Source organism: Mugil cephalus, chromosome 21, assembly GCF_022458985.1.
Source record: "Mugil cephalus isolate CIBA_MC_2020 chromosome 21, CIBA_Mcephalus_1.1, whole genome shotgun sequence".
Taxonomy (NCBI): domain Eukaryota; kingdom Metazoa; phylum Chordata; class Actinopteri; order Mugiliformes; family Mugilidae; genus Mugil; species Mugil cephalus.
This window is the reverse complement of record NC_061790.1, coordinates 16,997,252-17,017,931: the sequence shown is the minus strand read 5'-3', so window position 1 is coordinate 17,017,931 and position 20,680 is coordinate 16,997,252. Positions and strand designations below refer to the sequence as shown.

Genomic DNA, 20,680 nt, shown 5'->3' with positions numbered 1-20,680 from the left:
AAAACACGTTCTTTAAAAAAAACTTTATTACAAATGAACAACAGAGGCTTTTTACATCTATGAACACGTGTTGCCACTAAGAGGAAAAGCTGCTCTAACATTTCCAGCAGCTACATGTAAAGACACTACTCTGGATCTAAGTGAAGGGCTCACTATCATCTGTTCAAACTGTAGAGACGTGTTCAGACAGAAAGCAAAGTCACATTTAGTCTCTTTACTCTGCTCTCTAACAGGTCTTCCATCCCTTGTCTCTTTGATTCATAAAGCCCACCTGTTTGATCTGCTTAAACTACCAGAAATGTTTTTCCATGCTACATTTTGTGTCACCTTCTTGGGGAATTTCCACAGTCTTTACTTCTCTTTCCATTCTGCCTGAACACAGTCGTAAGGCAGAGTTTGATGCAGCTCTTTTACCTGTAATTCAGCCTCTTATGAGGTACCTTGATATTAAGAACAGCTTGGAACATTTGAACAAGAAACAAATTCTGTCTTATTTGTTGGAGAAGATAATGATCTAATTTAACAATGTGGACATCTGAAGTGAAAAAAGTAATAGTTCAAGTGTTGGCAGTGAATCCCCTCCTGAGTGCTAAGAAGCACAAACTAGAGGACAAAGCTTCTAATGTCTGATGTTCATCAATCAAATCCTGTTCAGCCCTTTATACAAAGAACAGAACCAACTAAAATCAGTCCAGTCTGTCGGTGTTGGTCAGTTTGTTCTTGACTGGCACAGACGTTTAGGTCCAACAGTGAAGCCTCGTCTTCATCTACTCTGTTAGCATCCATGACACCTCCAGGACCATGGTGGTTGTGTAAACTGGACTAGATTCAGTTTTTGGGATCAGCTGGTTGGTCAGGAAAACTTGAGGACATTTTAAGGCCAGGATCCAAATTCACTCCATTTAAAAACTCTAGCAATGTTTGTCCTTAAGCTCTGAGCCTGAGTCTAAACAGAGCTGGATCCCACTCAGCGTGCTGTCAGACTCTGTCTGGATCCTCACACATTCTTCAACCTTCTCCATAAAGAAACTCCAGTCTTGTTCCAGGCTGAGCGTCCCATACAGCAGACAGAGTTCAGGCTGTGGCTCCGTCCTCCTCCAGCACCCTGTGAATCCCATTTCCAGGGACGCTGAGAACAGCCTGCGTGCCGCTGCTCAGGTCTCTGATGCTGCTGTGTCGTGACTGAGTCTCCAGTCGTTGGGTGGAGCCGTGCCGTGACAGGCTGTCGAGGCGATTGGTGCTGCAGTGTCTGGACTGTGACTGGTCGTTGAGGCGAGGCATGCTCCCATAGGGCAGCCGCTCGTCTGTCGCCCTGAAGCTGGAGGCCGTGTACCTGAGAGGAAGCGCAACAGTCATCAGCTTCAAGCAGAAGGAGAGGTACTCTGGAGTTAGAGAGAGTCGAGTAGAAACCTACCTGCCGTCTCTGGAGCGGTGCAGGCTGCCGTGGTAACTGCTCATCTTGGAGCGTGCGCTGCGCACTGAGCCGGCCCGGCTGGTGCTGGCGCTGGGTGGCTCGTCCAGCATGGCCAGGTGAGTGGAGGAGGCGTGGGTGGAGGTCCCCTGGGTGGACGTGCCCCGGGACTTCCTCACGATGGGCGTGTTGGGGTCCCTGAACAGCTGGGCGAAGTCGGGCTCCTGGAGCACCTGTCGGCTGTCGTTGACCATCCCACTGCAGCGGGGGGAGGAGGAGGGGGACGAAGGGGAGGGAGAGGGGGAGTGGAGCGTAGGGAGGGACAGACGCAGGAGGGTCGGGAGGGAGAGGGGGAAGGTGGTGGGGTGATGGGCGTGATAGAAGAGAATGGAGGAGTGGGTGGAGCAGGCGGTGGGAGAGGGGGTTAATGCTCTGATTTTGGAGGGGAGGGGGGTGAGTGCAGAGAAGGGCCTGTGTTCACCAACAAGCCACAAACACTCAGAGCCGATAAAGAGCTCTTTACTGTCTGCAGGACCTCACTGTACGTTCTCTACGGTTCCTCACTGTACGTTCTCTACAGTTCCTCACTGTACGTTCTCTACGGTTTCAGGATAATGACAACAAGCTCCTATCACAGTCTGTGCTTTAGGTTATTGAAACATTTGTGTCCTCCTAGAAACTATTTAAAAATGGATACGTTTTAATCAGCAGCGTGAGGAAACCTTAATTCAAGTGTTCATAGTTTCATAGCTTGTAGGGCAGCTCCAGCCGACCGACCTTTCTTCTGACAGTCACAGCACTTGTTCAGAGAAAGGTTGATGCAGTCAGAGCAGCTCAGAGCTAAACACTTTGACACAAGCTGGTTAAGGCTGGTTGTTCCTACCACTATTTAATCATTACACTAGAACAACTGGAGATGTAGAATCCACTGGTTTTCTTATCTAATTAAACACTAGAGGGAGATCAAGTATTCTGTGTGAGTTACAGAATGAAACTTATTTCAGAACAAACACTTGCGGCATTAGTGTAGAAAGTACGTACTCTTTGCGTCTCTTTCCATGGAAGAAACTGGCCCACTCGAAGCAGGTCTTCTTACTGCCCACCCAGAACACAGAGGGGATCCCTACAACCAGCATCATCAGGTACTTGATGAGGAACAGGACCAGGTCTGGGCGGCTCGTACGCTCCACCTACAAGAAACACACACACGGCACAAGTGGTCAATGGTCAGGGTGAGAGAGAGAGGGACTCAGACTTCAGTGTGGGAGGAAGCCCTGGACGTGGAGAGACAGAACAACTGTTTGCAGCTAAGACACCCACATAGTGAGCAGCCTGAAGCCAGGAATGTAAAGTGAGTGAGGGGGCTGCAGCAGGAGAGACCTGACAGCTGGTGAGCTGCAGGGCAACGACATTCACAGATATAAAATAATGCTCAGTATCTTTAGCTAAAAATAGCAGGCTGTGTAGTAGCAGCTCTACATTAGATGGTCATGTACCTCAGTGACTGTATGTCAACAGTATGAGCTCATTCTGTGTGTGTGTCTACTCTACATCATACTAACAGAGCAGCCTCGCTGGAGGCATAAACTCAGCCACAGCTCACACACAGGCCTCTTTCTCCAACTTGACAGCTGATAACCAACATTTCTTCTCAACCGTTTGTAGAAAAGAAAGTTTAGGGGCCAACACAGCAAGGCGACACTTTGTCACCACAGTGCTACTTCCTGCCATAGCAACAGTCCTGCAGCTGGCAGAGAAGCCCTACTACTGTCCCTGCCCCTCTCTCCCTCTCACACACAAATGTAGTCGTGATGGCCTCATTATGACTGAGCCAGGCAGAGCCGCGAGGCTCAGCCATCCACAGATACACTCATTACCCCAGAGAGATAAGAGACTGAATGGATGACTAGAAGCAGCACGCTCATTACAGACTGTATGTCAGTGACCACGTCTCCACAGCATCAGCGGACAAATACGTTGGATGTAGTTTATTGAAGTTAGTTGAACACACATCCTCAATTTCTTGCTCTTTGTATATACTTCATGTCACTCAGTTTGTGTTTATTGCGGCAATGAAGAGCTGAGCATCACTTATTCTGTGTTCAGCAGAGAAGATGTGTGGGCCTCAGGGCAGGCTTTTAAGATAAATATAGTAAGGCACTTTGAGTCTATTGATGCATGCCATGTGTGTATGAATATGTAGCACAGCACAGCTGTAATTATGATGTGAAGCACCTGAACCCAGCGACCCCGTCCTCTCTGAGCAGGAACACACACACACACACACTGGATTACTCCACTACACTGCTCTCACACGGTGCTGTGTTTATGGGACGAGAGCAGGACTTCTCAGTACAATGACATTCATGTGAGCCCACATATCTCCCCTACAGCTGAAGCTCCTCTGTCACGGAAGCAACTCTAAACTTTACTTTAACATGAACCGTTACATCAAAGTCCCTAGTGGCTGAGGTTCATATTAACTGATTCAATTAGACATCAATACACGACTGGGTGCTGATCCTGTCAATATTTAACCCATGATTAAGTTTGCACACATACATTTAAAATAGAGTCTAAACCACTTGGAGATAAACAGGGAAAGCAGATGTGCAGACATTAGTAGGGCTGGTGTTACCTTGCTGAACAATACAGAGAGAAAGCTTTAATTATTTACAGCTCTATCAGATGATGATACTGCAGTGTGTGCCAACACTGGAGGCCACAGCAGCTCTATGAAGCATTTCTGCTACTGGAGACAAACATATGATCGTCTCTTATATGGGAGAATAGAGGGATCCACATCAGTGCTGGACACAGAGATGATGTGTCCTGATTATAAATGACTGTAATGCAGATTCCTTCCAGGTCAACACCTTGTGCTATTCTTTATGTTTTTTTAATTGTTCCATAAAGGTTGCATCCTGCTGGGGTGGCTGCTAGTGTTGGGCACTGAGAATTGTTTCCAAACAGGAACAGCCTTCCTAATGTCCGGTTCCGGAACCGTTAAGAAGATGTTGAATATCCAAGGACGGACTGGCACAGTGCAACACCTGTGAAAAACGTACTACTGCCAAAGGAGGATGCACAACAAACTTGACAAAACACCTTCGCCTGCATGGTATAATAATTAATCGGTCCATTCTTCAGGTTATCAACAAACTGCAATTTATCTGCAATGTATGTGATGACGTATGAGGGAGGAAAAAACAGGCACACAGCTCTCACAGCGGGAGGTCTGACCCCGGACTTTTGCCGATGTGGAAGTTCACCAAAGGCGAGTCGACCCAGGTCTGAAAATGCTGTGAGAGCTCCTCGTCTATAGACCAAAACTTGCTTTTGAGCTGAAGCTTCTTCAGTGATACAGTCTGTTAAGCCGTCGAGTCAGAATGTAACAGGCAGATATATCAGGGTCAGAGTGAAAATAAAAATACGACCTGTTGACCTACACCTCAAAGAATCGGAATGGAGAATCATTTAGAACAGGAATCGAAATTGAGAATCGGAATCGTTAAAATCCAAACGATACCCAACCCTAATGGCTGCTTCATCAGCGAGTGTCATTGCTATGGGATGGGGGCGTCTTGTCTGGTCAGGTCCTAAAGTTTCCCAGCAGAACACTGAATTGTCACAAGATGCTCAGTTATTCACTTCTCCTGTCAGTGGTTTTAATGCTGTGGCTGATCAGTGTATTTTGGGGATAACTGAAGGTGAGATTTTAAATGTCAGTTTTAACGTTTCTGTTGGCAGCAGTAGGCACAAGCACATCAGCTGCTCCTTGTGCTGGCAGGCTCGTCTCTTATTGACTGTCCCAAAGGGAACACTAATCCTTAATCCACAATTCTATGAATAGGAATAAACTACGCATTATTTTTGTGGGTATTTAAGCCCATCTTTAGAAGTAAGATAATGTTCTGTATTGAGCCCATGTAGATATCATGAACATCAAGCCTCAGCATGAAAGTTACCGACTTGTTAAGAAGTAATAGTCAAGACCAATGCAGGCAGCAAACTGCTGAGTAAAAGTACAGTTAACGGCTAACACACTGAGGTAAGTATCCTTGTATGGTACCTGATAAGGGCAGGGGATGTGGTAGTCTCTACACTTTTCCTGCACCCAGGTCGTCTCCCAGATGGCTCTGTAGCTGTTCTCATAAAGGTAGCAGGCCAGGACGGTGAGCAGAGGAACCAGGTAGAGCACGGAGAACACCCCGATACGAATCATGAACTTCACCAGTTTCTCCTGGTTCTCCTTCTCCAGAGGGATCTCCATTCGGACCCGGTTAAGTGCAGCGATACCTGCCAGCAGCAGTGCCACGCCCACCTATGATAACATAAGAAGAGATAGGGTCACATGTAAGAACTGACTGAAGTTAGCAGCAAAAACGATTTGCTTCAGTTTATTCAGGACGGTAAGTTGCTATTCATAAAGTTAATTATAAAGTTTCTAATCTAAAGAGAGAGATAGGTGTGCTGACAGTGTTATGTTACACTCCTCACCACTACATCCAGTCCTAGAGGGGCCAACAGGAACCAACGCAGCGCCGTCAAGTTGTAGAGCCCCACAAAGCAAACACCACTGATGCCGTCTCCCTCGATCTTGTTCATGGCGAGCAGAGTGACAGTGAGGACACCGGGGATACCCCAGGCACAGGCGTGAAAGAGGAGGGCCTTCTTCTCTATAGCCTCGCTGCCCCACTTTGGAACTGCTGCCAGAAACCAGGTGATGGTCAAAATGACCCACCAAACACTGCCAGCCATGGTGAAGAAGTACAGCACCATGAAGAGAAGAGTGCAGGCCTGGGACAGAGACAAATACAACATGATGAATTAATATCAATATGTAGCAGCAGCAGAAAAGAAAAGAAAAGAAAGTCAAGGACTGACCTTATTGTGGGAGCCCTGAGTCACTGTTGAAGCTCTGAACCTCCCAGGACTTGCTGCATTACAGGAAACTTTGTCCTCCAGCAGAAACCCCAGGAAGAAGACCAAGGACACCATCATGTAGCACACTGCGTAAAATATAATTGGTCGCTCTGGGTAGCGGAATCGTGACACATCAATGAGGAACGTGAGGAAGGTGAAGAGTGTGGCGGACAGGCAGACGATGGACACCACCCCAATGAAGTAACGGGCGAATGTTAGCTCTTCACGGGTGAAATACATGTTGGGACATGGGGGAGAGCAGTCACGAACCCCCATGAAGGAGTACCCGAGCTCAGGGTTGATTTTGAGTTCACGGGGACACCAGAAACCGTAGTCTCTCTGGACGGAGATGGGCGACTCGGTTGTGTCTGAGCTGGACAGGAGGTCTGCGGGACGGGGGTAGGGCTCATCACAGTCTGGGAACCTGGGAGGACATGACAGATGACAGATGATGACATCAGGGTATTTTCAGCTGTTCAGTCTTTAACAACAGACTGGACATGCTGCTAACATTGTATAACAGCCAATTCAAAAGACTTCTTTAAACTAGATTAACGTGTTTTCTACCTTCCAGGCAAGTGGTGATTACGGGTCATATAAGTACAGTATGATGGAGCAGAACCTCAACCTGCAGAGACTTGAAACTTGTCTGAGTTAATCCGTTCTATTGAGCATTTACTGCTGGTGTTTTCAGTCTAAGTCACATATAGAGGTGGGAAAAAGATGACAAGGCTGAGTAAAAAGACATAGGGAATGCATCACTGATGAAAAATAAAATACCACCATCAATCATCCATACTCTGATGAGCCACAACATTATAACCGCCACAAAAACTCCAAATCACCTGGGCCTATACTCTGTGTGACCTCTGAAGGTGGCCTGTGCTATCAAGCACCAACGTCTTGACTTGTTCTAGCACATCCCCCAACACTCCAGTAAATGGTTTATCCTTCCTCAGGCTACTCTTGGTAAAGTGCTCACCACAGCTGATGTGAGAACATCACAAGCCTTGTTGTTTGTGAACTGCTCCAACCCGGTCGTCAGGCCATAAACATGTGACCTTTGTCAAAGTTTAGCAGGTTTTTACACCTGCTGCTTTCTTCCACATCCAACACTGACTTCTCACTTACTGTCCAATGTGTTGCACACTTTAGCAATCATCCAAGCTTGAGTCAGTCCATACTACATGTTTCATCTGTGAGTGGTCAAAGTGTTTTGGCTCATCTGTGTTTGTTCTAGTCACAAATATTTTTTTTTTATAATGTTCCATTCACTCTCTTGGGCCAAATCCAAACACAGTCTGCTTGGCATCACCTCCTTACTGTCTCACTCACTTCTGATGTTGTGTTGCTGGTCATACCTGTGCCCTGTGTCATTAATGATGTTCCTAATTTGATGTGTGGTTGACTGTCAATTACTTGGCAGCAAAACTAAATTGTCCTGTTGGACAATAAAGTTTAAAACAACTGATTCCCCAACAGTTCACAATAAATCAGGGAGACATAACACACAGAACTACATGTATTGCAATGTTCAGCACAGAAATAATATAACAAATTTACTCTGATGCCTATATAACAGTTGTACATCTCCAAATATATTTTTATTTAGAAGACATAACTGTACTTTCTGTTACAACCTTGAAGTTCAAATCGACTAATGTCAGATGAGATGAGTAACTTATTTTTCTAATCTGTTAAAAAAAAAAAAAAACAGTATCTTTTTCAGTCTCTTCTATTTCGTGGTCATCAGAATAAGTCATTTCACGGCTATTGGTTTGCTGCTGCAATATTACTCCTACCACAAAAGAGTTAGTGCAATAAATCTGGGGGAGAAGAGCTGCTGCTGTTGTGCTAACCTGTTGCAGTCCATCTCCTCTGGCCAGCTGACACCAAACATATCCATTAGTTTGTAGCAGTCGCTCTTGGCCTGCAGACAGAGGCGGCGGCAGGGCAGAGTCATCCGGCCGTACTCAGTACAGACTGGTGCGTAGAGGGCACAGAGGAACATCCTGAGATCTGGAGAGCACTGCAGGTTGACCATGGGATGGAACGGCTGCGTGGAAACAGAGAGAAAAAACATTAAGCCTACAACAAACCGGTAGTAATCAAAATGAGGTATTTGAAACCGTTTTAGGACGTAACACCAGAGTCCTTGGCAGGAGTGTTACTCCATCTTCAGAATGTGAACCCCAGAGAGACACAAAGAGATCAGTGGAGCATGTCAACTGACATTTTCTGGAGATGGGTCCTCCAAAACAACTCTGGCCTCTTTCCTAATAATCCTCTCCACCCCAATCACTTCAGCTCCCCCTTCCTCCATCTCCCCTGGCTTCCTCCTGTCCCCCAACCTCCAGATAGGAGGAGCGTACTCACAGAGCTGCTGCTGCTGACAGGACCTTTGTGTTCCAGGGAGGACCATGCTGAGACTGACTGACACACTATAGTAACGTGCAGACAGTCACACACAAGGAAACGTACCAACGGAAGTATATTATTTACATGCTAACACACCCACGAACCAGCACAATAATACTCTCACACTAATAAACTGTGCCAAGAGGCAGTGTGAGTGCAGGAAGCAACTGTGGGCCATGTTGAGAATATGCAAATAGGAAGAGTCGAGTGTGCACATGTATGGGTGAGTTAGGGAAAGCATATATCCAAATTCATGTATGCAACTGTGCTCGGATGCAAGTTTTTGTATGCATTTATTTGCATAGACCTTTGTGTTTGTGTGTGGTTCACAAAGGCACACAACCACACCCAAGTCAATCAGGCACACACCCTCCCCCCAAATTTAAAGACAGAGGTCTGTACGATAGAGAAGGACAGGGAGGGGGAAGGGTGAGGAGATGACAAGCAGGGGGGCAATTTGTCTGTGTTTTTGTTAGCGCCTTGTATATAAAGCAGGAGATATGGTTATAGTTGTAACAGGTTTAATATTCACATGGGCTTCTATTAAATATTAAATAAATATGTAAAAAAAAAAACAGCACATCATATTTGTGCTTTTAAAACAGCGTGTTGGGAATCACTAAAGCCTGAACCAAATCTATCTTTTTATATTACAAATGTACTAATGTTGTGTTGCTGAACTAATGAGGCACCACTGCCACATTCAAAACACACTAGTGACACAGTCAAAGGAGCACCTGACCTGCACAGACTACAGGTCAGTGGGTCTTTATAATATCCTGACTGATAGGTACACATTACAAAACAAAACAGATTTAAGTCATACAGTAAAAAAAAAATCATGATAGATATTTTAAATGAAAAGAAAATCGGTGCCTCCCTGTTATTATGAATCACAATCTGTGCCTTCTAATCCTTCATTTAAGACACAGGGCATAACATTGGAAATGAAAAATGTTGACAGAATCTGGATCTCTCATCTGTAGCTGTAGCAGAAATAAACAATAAATAATCTCATCTCTTCTTTGCCCTCTTTCGTTTTTTCTGTTTGCCACCTTAGAAGCAATCAGATTTAAATGCTATTGTCAGCCGTTCCTGCCATGTGGGTACGACATCAGTGCACATCCTTCTGAGAGCATGTTTGTCTGTCACCCACCAGTGATGTCTTCATGTAAAACGGATTAGAATGGGTGTTAGGCTTGGCCCTTAAAGCACAAAGCACCCACATTCACGCAGCTTTTGTCATTGTCATGTTCATACCCTGTTTCTGACAAAAGAAGTAGATTGATGCACTTCCACTGAGAGGAATTAGGGATGGATCCACAATGATTTATCAGATTTGTGTTTGCATTTAGGATCTACAATGTGAGCCCTATTAGCCTGGCGTATTCATACGCTCTAAAATGCAGAGAATCAATCTGGGTAACTTACACGCCTGTCATAACTGAGATCAATCAACCAGTGAGTCATATCATTTCTGTACAAATGGAGTCATCACGTTTCACTGAGCACTGCTGTACAGTGACACAGCCACAATCAATAGAGCAAAAACACAAAGCCTACCCTCCTTACATCAGGTCTGTTACTGATCATCACTATGAATCACATCGTACTGTTTTCTGCTCAAACACCTCAGCAACAAACAAACCTTTAATTTACATCATGTGGCATCACTACCACTAAGTGGTCCTCAGATTTTCTCACAAAAGTCAAAGTTAAACCAGTTATCCCATATATAGAGACTGTTTTGTAAAGTATAATTGAATATTTACAGTTTACTGCTAAAAGAGAGACCAAAGCCAAAACCTGGCTTTATACCTAACCCAAATTTCATTAAAATAAAGAGGACAACTCACAAGTTTGGGCACATTATACGCTGTGTGACAGGTTAGTAGGATCTTGTAAATTCAGAGGTTATAAAAGCCTCAAAGGGCTTAAAATAAATAGAAAAAAAACAAAGAATTCAAAATAATGGCGGTTGTTTACTGACATGCTTTTAGACTATTAAATTACAGCTGCAGGCAGGTTCAGCAGGGCCACAGAAACAGAGAAAACATGGAGTATGTTGTTTTCTGGACAAAACACAATCTTGAATGGCAACGCACACAGCAACAAAAGAAAAGTAGGTGCTACTGTACTGACACTCCTCCCTACGACTCTCTTTACATTTTGTTGCCAACGTGCAGTCTTGTGACTTCTATTACTTCATCTGATGTCCCGTCAGCATGGGCTGGCCACTCAAACATGACCTAATGCAGCTAAAGTGGCCTTGAATCTTTGCCCTCGCACGCCGCTTTGATTACTGCAGGCTACTGTTACGCTCCACAGCACACACTGTGCTACAAAGTAAGATACAACGGCAAACTCATGCATAGTCGTATACGCTACAAGGACGTTGAACTACTTGGGGAAAACTCTCTCACATCCATCCCTCTCCTATTCATCATGCTTCCCACACATCTATTTTTACACCCCTCCATCATCCATCCCTGCTACACTTCCCCTCCTCCATCTCTTCTCCATTCATTCAGCCATTTTATGACAGACGACCCATCATGTGAGCCAGCGTGGGCATGACTGAACTAGTGGTAAATGGGACATATGGCTGGTCTCAGCTTTACCAACACAGTCGGCAGCCTAAACAGCTCCGATCGCCGACATCTTAAAGCCCGTGGAGAGCACGCGGTCTACAAGTGTACACAGTGTTCAGCGTTCAGCACTGGAAACAGCTGGAGAACCACTGGCCTGATGAATGGTAGCGGTTTGTCATGGCACTTTCCACCCCAGAGTCAGCCGTGTAAGGAGAATCAAGCATGTAATACACAACTTGGTCCGATGGTGCAGGCCTGGGGGGTATGCTAATGTCATTTCAGCTTCGATCCCACTGCTGCACTTATTATGTATTCATGGGAGTTTGTTAGGGTATTTTTGATCTCAGTCACACACACAGTCAGATGTGTTAGTCCTAGAGAAGCAGTTCATTCTGGGACTTCCCAAGAAGATCAACCACCAGACAGAATGTGGGACTTATATTTACATATAAAATGTTTGAACCTGTGCAGTTTTTCAAAAAAAATAATCGACAAACATTTTTATTCCAAATAATCCTGAATCTATATCAGAGTAGTTAGCAAAAGAAGTCCCAATAGGCCTGACAGAGACCACGAACAAGAAACACAACGGGAGAGGACTTGAGGACAAACTTAAAAAGCCTTTCTTGGAAAAAGAAATGTAGTAATGAAATTGTAGAAATTATTCAATATCTCTCAGTTTCTCTCTTACAGGCAGATCCTGTTTAGGTTTGACTTGACTGAAAACTGTTTAATCATTGATGGATATGGATAAACATCTTAGTTCACTGTCATCAATTCACCTTGGAAAGGTAAGAATCACTAAGAATCACTAAGCTGCAATAAAAGAAATAATAATTTATTTTCTAAATGTTTAAAAAGACCTTTTCTATAGCAGCAGACATTTTAACTGTGTTCTATTCAAGTGTCCATGTAAACCATGACAATATGAGCTCACAGACACTATCAGCTGTACACCAGGTACAGCTGATATATAACTTCAAATTATATTTAAATCTATATTCATGTACAAAAATAACTTACTGATAACACTGAGCCTGTGTGTGGTTTGCAGTGTGGTGCACATATCTTCATGTGGCTTTGCATATTTCTGCATATTTTTGTTTGGCAAAAAATTGTAATCTTCAAAAATGACCTTAGTTTCACCTCCATGCATTTCTGACATTATCCAGTGTGTTTCCAATCATATCAAGACTGTCATGATATTAATTATTAATATGGTCCGGTCCAATGAAATGCATCCATGGGTGGCAGTATGTACCTTGCTAATGCCAAAGTAATTACTTTTTAATGAAGGCTCTGACTCAGCTGCTGAGATGCTGTGAGTGATGAATTGATGACAAAGAAACCCACCGTGGCCAACTGGTCTGTGTTGACTTGGTCTTTTATAAATACCTCCAAGTCACCTCTCTCCCCATCATCCCCCTCCCTCATTCAGCCCCCCTCTCTCTCCCTGCCTCCCCCTTATCCCTCTTTCTCCTCTGCTGCCATTCCAATTCTCTAAATTTCCAAGCTCAGCACCATGGCGACGAGTGATGCATCGCTAGGAAGGAGGAGGAGGAGGAGGAGGAAGAGGGAGGAGAGCGGGGTTCGAGGAGGTCAGGGTGCAGGGTGGAGGGGACCACCTCCCGGGAGGCAAGAAAGCCTCTGCTCCCTTTGTTAACAGCACAATTGGGACTGTTTCCTGGGCAACGGGTGAGCCCAGCGTAGGGGGAGGGGGAGGACAAAAGAGAAGGGGAGGGGGGGAGTGGTGAGGAGAGAGAGAGAGAGAGACGAGGGATGGGTCGACCGAGTGAGCCGTGTCATTCAATGCTAAGAAAGTGTTTGAAAACCTTACGCTTTGACAGTGTGTAATGTCCACATAAACACTCACACACACAGAAAGGTTGTTGTGGACCAGCGACTCGCTCTCTGGATGTGCTTCTTATTCACTGCACAGCCAATAAACACGGTGTTGGACATTAAATAAAACAAGAGGCTCTTTTATAGCCTGGGTCACGCTGGGTAGGGTTTATCAGACCATGTTGTTTCTGCATGTGTGTGTGTGTGAGTGTCTGCTTTTAGCTGGAGTACTTCTTTAGTAGCTGACACAATAAGCATATTAAACCATTTACTTCTTGTACACTGCAGCGTGTTTTAACAGACTTGCAGTCAGCAGAAGGCTGTGTTAGCATCTGACATAAAGTATCACACACACACACCACTCCTCTCCTCTCCTTTAGAAATCCATTCACACAGAATGGGTGGAGTATCTGGGTTATTCTACACAGCAGCTGTAACATGACACAGTTTATCTGGACGTGTTGTAAACCTGAGACAAGAGGCTGATTTAACGACCTGAAAGGGGAAGGAATAGAGTGGAAGTAGGACTGAGGAGATTAAAAACAGGCCATTGATTGGGCCTTTGTGTCATCGCACACCCTTCATACAGCATGAAATACAAACCCAACACACACAAGGAAAAACTGAGATCAAGCTAACCAGGAAAAAGCCTAGCAACCAACCTACTGGCAAAATAAGAAGTGTCTCTGAACGCACCCCTCAAGGCATTTTTTATCTTGCTGCCATTTAACATGATTCACTGGCCGGGCTTTGGCTTTGGCTAAACAAAGCCAGTTATCAATCTAATGTAATTAACATCTCTGACCCTTGCTTGGCCCATCTGGCCTTGAAGAAACATCCAAGCAATGCCTGTTCTAATTACTTTTACCATGGCAGTGACATGACTCTTCCCGAAAATCACCTCCACGCCCCCCAACACATCTTCTCCTTCGAGACACAAAGAAGGAGCCGATAACTTCATTTTTTGTCTTACGTAAAATAAAGGAATACACCGGACCTCAGCCCAAGAAACAGTTTCTTCATTTTGGCAGACATCTTCAAATAGTTATCCAATAAAGCACAATGAAGCACTTAGCTAATAATAGAAAAAAGAAAATGCGCTAAGTATTATTTTAGAAAAGGCCAACTAACACAGACAACAACTGCCCCAACGTTTGTGAGAACAATAAAGCATAAAGGATATGTGAATTCAGTTCAGGATTACTGAACCAACTCCACAGATAAAGAGCAGTCTTTGCTGTGCACTGTACACAATGACGGAGATGAGAACTAAATGCCATCTGTTTTGGATGCCATGGACAGCTCATACCAGCTTAAGTGATTTCCTGTGATGAACCCACGCAGATTTACATTCGGCTACAGTGTGCAGCTAACTCTAAATAAGGGGATTTTAGCCTGTTTCTTCTTTTTCTTTTTGTGATGCCAGTCAAATCCGCTACGCTTTCACTTATCTAATGTGAGTGTGCCACAGTATCATTATGGCACAGAAATAGCCGATTCCCAAGCCCTGAGGCAGATGCCCCACTTCAGCTTCGAGGTCATTCAGCGGTCAGCGATGACTGACTGAAACATAACATTTTAAGCCTAGCCTAGTTTGCGTTATCTCATTTTCAGGCAGCTGCAAAACTGTATTTGTGGAATATGGTAAAACATCTGCCATTTAAACCGGTCTTTACACCTGTGTAAATCCTGTCCTTTATGTGGATTGCAGCGTGATACACCAACAAACCTCTGTGCGTTACCAGACTAAGTACCACAAGAAGACTAATGGAAACATCATTAGACAGCATTCTTTACGCATTCTTGAAGGTTTAAAACTAACGATACTATAACAAATTGTTCTACTTTCTCCAACAACTAAAACCTTAAAAAAGCCATGAAAAGCAAGGCATGAAAAAAGGAATCAGAAAGACACCACTTCAGGGGGTTTGGACAAAAAACGCAAGAACGGCAGGCGTTGGTTCTCATCCAACCCTCTGTTTCTCCACGGTGCAAGGCATTCATCATCATTATCATGGCTATTCAGCAGACCTAATTCCCTTTAAAATCAACTGTCAATTCTCATTTGGCTGCCCTCAACGTCTTAGAGCCTTTGAATTCTCCCATGAGCTGGATCTGGGGCGAGTTATCTGGAAAACAAGAGCCAAACAGACGAGTAGTCTGCGTGATTTGGAACCTATTAGTTTCCAGACGTTTTTCCAAACTCAACAAGCATTTGTGAGCACTAAGAGAGACTTAATTGTGAATCCATGACAAATTGAAGTGAACACCGTCTAAACCAGAAGTGTCTCTGTTCGCAGCAACACACACAGTGTGACTAGATGTAAAGAACTCAACTGGCCTCCAATATTACAGCACCGGGCTAGTTGCCTTTAAGTGATTTTTTCCACACAAATCTGCCTGAAAACTTTCTGAAAACAACCATCAAAAAAAGATCCCTGTAATATGTTAAAAACAAGTTGGCACAGTGACCAAATTCAGCAGATGAAAGGGAATATTTCAGCAAAGACAGGAGAGGACAGTGTTCATGTGAGCACACAAGCAGGGAACTGTTAGCATATTTTCTAAAGAAGAGCCCAAACGGGAGTGCAGCTGTGATTCCTGCAATGAGATATGATGCTGTGCACTCCCACAGCTGGACAGGGGCATGCTCGGAGGTTACATAACCCTGGATTTTCGTGGCACGCTGCTCCTCCCGCCCTCCACCTCTCGATCTCTGTCTCGCTCGGTTTGTCTGTGCAAGATACAGCAAAGTGGAGCCTGCACAGATGGTCGGCAGGGTGCCACACATGGACATCGCTGCTGTGCCAGGAGGGCCGGGGAGGGGGGTCGAAGGGTAAAACTGATTGAGGGAGCGTGCGTAGGTGACAACATGATCCTGAGAAAGACACACTGATATACAGTTTGGCCAACAAAGCATCCAAGTTGACGTTTTGGAGCGGAGTGACCCATAATTGCTCGATACACTGAGCTTCATAGAGGATCAGCCGATGTAAAGGGTGGGATTAACTTAACGAGGGGATGCATCTGCTCCGTGATTGTGTTTGACTCAACATTTCTAAGGAGATAAGGCGGCCATAACAACAGTCAGATACTGTGGCCGGTAAATCCATAGGTTATCTAAGAAGCTGAAATGTGGACTAAACGCTGACATCTGAGCTTTAATCCACCATCTGAACCAAACTCAAACAAATTATTGTTTTGTATCTTTACGCTCAGGCTTAGTTGACTAACTGCTCAAAAGCTTGTTATGTAAAATAGCTGCGAGTCACAACAGCTGATGTGAAGAATCCCTACATGTTGGGGTAAATCACTTTGACTGTCAACATGCCAGATGTGCAGCCACGAACCATTTCAGGACAACTTAGCCGGCTAAATCTGTGATGTTTAATAATGCACCGTTCTCATGACCTGGAGGGACTGAAACTTAATTTTAAGCTCAATGTTTTTGTAATACACTCCTAGTCCCTGGAGCTAGAGGAGGCACATTTAAGTAGGCTAACGGTTAGACTTTACCAACTCTCAGCGCACACAGTTAGCTGTGGTGATAGCTATCTAGGCTACTGATGTCCATGGGGTAGGCAGCGCACCAGACACACTGAACCACATATTCATACGAGACAGACTAATTAGATAACAATCCTGCTGCCCTGACCTGTGTTATATCTCTATCAATCAGCCGATCTATGTAGAGACAAAGGCAGTCTGTTATTGTCCTTTTCTGTGCCTGTAAATGTGTCAACTACACGGCCACAAAAACTAGCACCACAACAAAGAGTGAAAAAAAAATACTCCGGAAAGGTCACGCAGAAAGAGAGGAGGAAAAAGGACAACGAAAAATCGAGAACAAAAGGTCAGATCGCTTTAAAAAAAGAGAGAATGAGAGAAAAAAAAAGAAAAATGAAAAAGGATGTAAAGCCACTGTCAAAATTTTCACCAGTTAATGACGGACCAACTGTTTCAGAAAAGAATAGTCAAAAATATTTGTTAGTAGGAGGATTGCGGGTGCACTCAGAGAACAAATGTTTGAGAAAAGGTCCCAGGTCACAATGGAAAATATATTCATACTATATATTATACTCTGCTCTACTCCACACATCGTTTTAAGTGTAAACCTAACTGCTCCTTCTATACAATTTTTGGAAGGACAATAAATCTGCAGCAAATGCCTTTACACTTAAATAATCAGAAAATAAAAAAAAATATTATTTAGAAAGAAAAATGTAAATGTTGTGCCCATATAATATAGATAAAAAATTATGTTGCAGGAAGAATTAAGGTTAGATTTTTAGAAAAAAACCTAATCACTGCAACAGCAGTAATTAAGAAATACAATAAACAATAACAACAATAAACACTTCAATATTCTCCATAGAAAAGATTTAAAAATAACATTAAATCAAGCAATAATAATAATAATAATTACAATAATAAATAAACCCAAAGCTGCACGACTTTAAACTGGAAATTTTCCAATTTGCTTTGTACACGGATTCAAATTTAAAACACACTTTCTTACATTTATACTGCATGTTGGATATCTGTTAAATATACTCTCTTTCTGAAATTATGTTAATGTGAACACGACTGGGCCCAATATCTTGTAATTATATTTTATGGTGGATTTTTAATTTACAGGCTTATTGTGCGTTAGGTATGGTGACTCATAAAGCCACTAATGGACATAAAAAAGTGATTTCCATAGTTCTCTAATCAAATTCATTACTGCCGTCATGGTTCCACCCACACTGACCGCACAGCGGGATGGACACAGATTATTTTTGTTTAATCCTTAATCATTTTAGTCGATTATTTGTGTTATCATCATCATTATCAGCACAATCTAGGAAATATCTGAACCATCGACAGAAACCTAACAAATCAGACGGAGCTTGGGCAAAGGTTTTTACGTGATTTTCCATCAGCTGTCGGCGTTGTACTGTACCTCCATGGCGAGGGCGGCCGTCTGCTGGTCGTAGTGGTTCAGTACGTTGGGCATGAAAGTGGAGTTGTAGGGCAGCCCTTGGCACATGCGCAGGGTGATGGGCTCGCAGGTGAACAGACTGTGGCTCCCCGCCGCCGCGTCCATCGGGATGGCGACGCAGGCAGTCAGCATGGACACGGAAAGCGCCCACAGGAGACCCATGGCTGGTGAGCGCGGGGGACGAGAGACGCAGGGAACGGCAGGTTGGGATGAATCCCCGGGAAAAGGAAAAAAAATCACGAGGCTCACGGACTGACTGGTAGTCTCTTACTCCTCATCAGATCACGGGCAAACAATCTGGATTGGGCAGCATAATTCAACGCAGACATGGTTGACGCTGGCCGCATCCATCGCCGTGGAGATCCCAGTCGGCGTCCGCGCTGTGTCACAAAGCCTCCATCACCTGAGGGATGCTGCAGTCCTTTAAGATGCTGCGCTCGCACTCCTCCCTCTCCTACTGCCTTGACCAGCGGCGATGATGCTCCGTAGGAAATATCAGTGACAAGCTCGGACGGAAAATAATCTGCAAGCAGAAAAATAATGACACACATGTTAAAAAATTAATAATAATATTTGCAGTATATTTTGCTAATAACAACCTATAATAAAGTGAACATTAGTGAACAAAACAGCCTTTGTGTGCTGGTCCACAGTTAACTTGTATTTATTCTGACAAAACAGCCTTTTCATCAATAACTATAGTGGCTATAGATGACTGATAACATTAACAGCATATATTATTTAAATAAAGGACAACAAAGACGGTCACACATGAGACAAATACACAAACTATCACTATAATATGAATTTACACTGATATTTCATTTTTTTGCACTACTTTTTCCATATATTTTATCAGAATTTCATATGTTTTCCGTCATAAATAATCGTAATTGTAATATGTAAATTAACAACAGCTCAGAAACAGTTCAGGTCATTATTTTTAGCCCGTTTTTTTTTATTTCGCCATTTTCTCCCAGAACGGAAACTACCACATTTACATGACAGTACACACCCATGACCACCCGGTACCTTTCCATTCACCGCCACGGACAACATAAATAATACTTTTTTTTTTTTCTTCACCTGTCTCTTTTGAAGGGTGTCAAACAAAACAAAGCTACGTTCAGTTTATTCAAGTTTCTTCTCAATGCGACACTGGCGCGTCCATTATCTACCTGTGCGTCAACGTTAACGGGCTCCTCCTATAGCTCCGAGCTGCGAATCTCATAAATTAATTGCCGCTCGTAAATGTGAGAGCAGCTAACTAACGATACCGGGAGGCTCGCAGCGGCGGCTTGTTTCTCTCCTCCCGCTTGCAACACAGCCACGGCTGAAATTTAAAAACATTTCACAGATAGAAATGTCAAGCAACGCAGCGCAGACAAAAGATGACGGTTAGTTCATCCTGACTCAGGGTAACCGTGGCATATGCAGCCCGCTCCGCGCCGGTGTTACAATTCACCGCACCGCGCCGGGCGGCGACGGAGGCGGTGGTTCAGGAGAAAGGCTCCGCTCATGAATGTGAACCGGGCGCAGGGAATTAAACGCAACTTTACCTGAATGCGGTGGCGAAAATTCACGTGTGGCGACGGGGTCTCCGCAGCTCCTCGAGTTGGTAACAATGAGTGAATGTCCCTCCACCAGCAGCACTCTCCTCCTGTCCTCCCTCCGTCCTCCTCCTCCCCCCCGTGTCCCCCTCCCTCCTCCCCACCGGCAAGTCAAGCCCGCGCGATTTTCAACGCGGCTTCCTCTCGGATCTGTCAAATTAAAAGCCAAAAAAAAACTCGGATTTATGAAACCAGAAAACAGGTATTTCAGAAAAGATAACACACAAATAAAACAACACGACTACTATTAAACATTTTTCTGGAGGTGGAGATGTAATTCTATTTCTATTTTTTATGTTACTTTGTATATTTCATCCCCCCTTAAATGTACGCTACAACTGTAGTTGCCAGTTTTATACTAAATATACAAGATAAATAGTTTTTAATGGCTCAAAAAAGAGTTTGAGAAAGTTTGCCTTATGCCATGGTAATAATGCAGTATATAATATATTTCACCCAGCAACCATTTGTTTTATAGACGTTTGAGTCTTTAAGAACATTTGCCGCACTTTTGCTCGGATATATATACATATATAAAAGCTTTTAATTTGTATTATTTATTTATTTTTTAAATTTACACCTCTACTGTGAATGAATGATGTCTCATTTCCGGTTCTGCTCTGTGTGGGTGCATGTGAACTTGACGCAGTTCTCCGTCTTTCCTCACAGCAGGTTTTCTGTCTTCTGTTGCGCGCGACCGCCCATCCGAGGACGAGCAGTCCCTCTGCCTTTGAATGAAAAACTTCTCCGACTGCTTCTCTAAGAGGTTTAACAGCAAAACAGGCCACGGGCGTGTGATCAGGACGCGTACAGCTGTTTAATGTTGTAGTTACACCAGACGCATGGTTGCATGGAATGATGATGATGATGTCTATTACAACAGGTCTATATGTATTAC

General features: G+C 44.0%; 1 protein-coding gene across 2 annotated transcripts; it reads right to left on the bottom strand.

Moving 5' to 3' along the window:
- Positions 1 to 8: 8 nt before the first annotated feature.
- fzd3a (frizzled class receptor 3a) lies at positions 9 to 19,868 on the bottom strand. Of its 2 annotated transcripts, none has more exons than XM_047573729.1 (9): positions 19,732 to 19,868; positions 18,134 to 18,695; positions 8,197 to 8,393; positions 6,299 to 6,761; positions 5,912 to 6,211; positions 5,484 to 5,735; positions 2,453 to 2,601; positions 1,415 to 1,669; positions 9 to 1,333 (listed from the first exon to the last, which is right to left on the bottom strand). In XM_047573729.1, exons 2-9 carry the CDS (start codon positions 18,332 to 18,334, stop codon positions 1,075 to 1,077), a joined length of 2,076 nt encoding a protein of 691 aa, XP_047429685.1. In that variant the 5' UTR covers positions 18,335 to 18,695; positions 19,732 to 19,868; the 3' UTR covers positions 9 to 1,074. The 2 variants fall into 2 exon arrangements, with proteins under 2 accessions (XP_047429685.1, XP_047429686.1); XM_047573730.1 differs by lacking the exon at positions 19,732 to 19,868 and adding an exon at positions 19,351 to 19,512.
- Positions 19,869 to 20,680: the final 812 nt, after the last annotated feature.

Excerpts from the sequence above, each read along its gene's own strand:
- fzd3a (XM_047573729.1), bottom strand. The coding sequence starts at position 18,334 with ATGGGTCTCCTGTGGGCGCTTTCCGTGTCCATGCTGACTGCCTGCGTC. Across the intron at positions 8,394-18,133 it reads CGGCCGCCCTCGCCATGGAG|CCGTTCCATCCCATGGTCAA; the intron begins GTACAGTACAAC and ends GTTTCCACGCAG. Across the intron at positions 5,736-5,911 it reads CTCTAGGACTGGATGTAGTG|GTGGGCGTGGCACTGCTGCT; the intron begins GTGAGGAGTGTA and ends ATGTTATCATAG.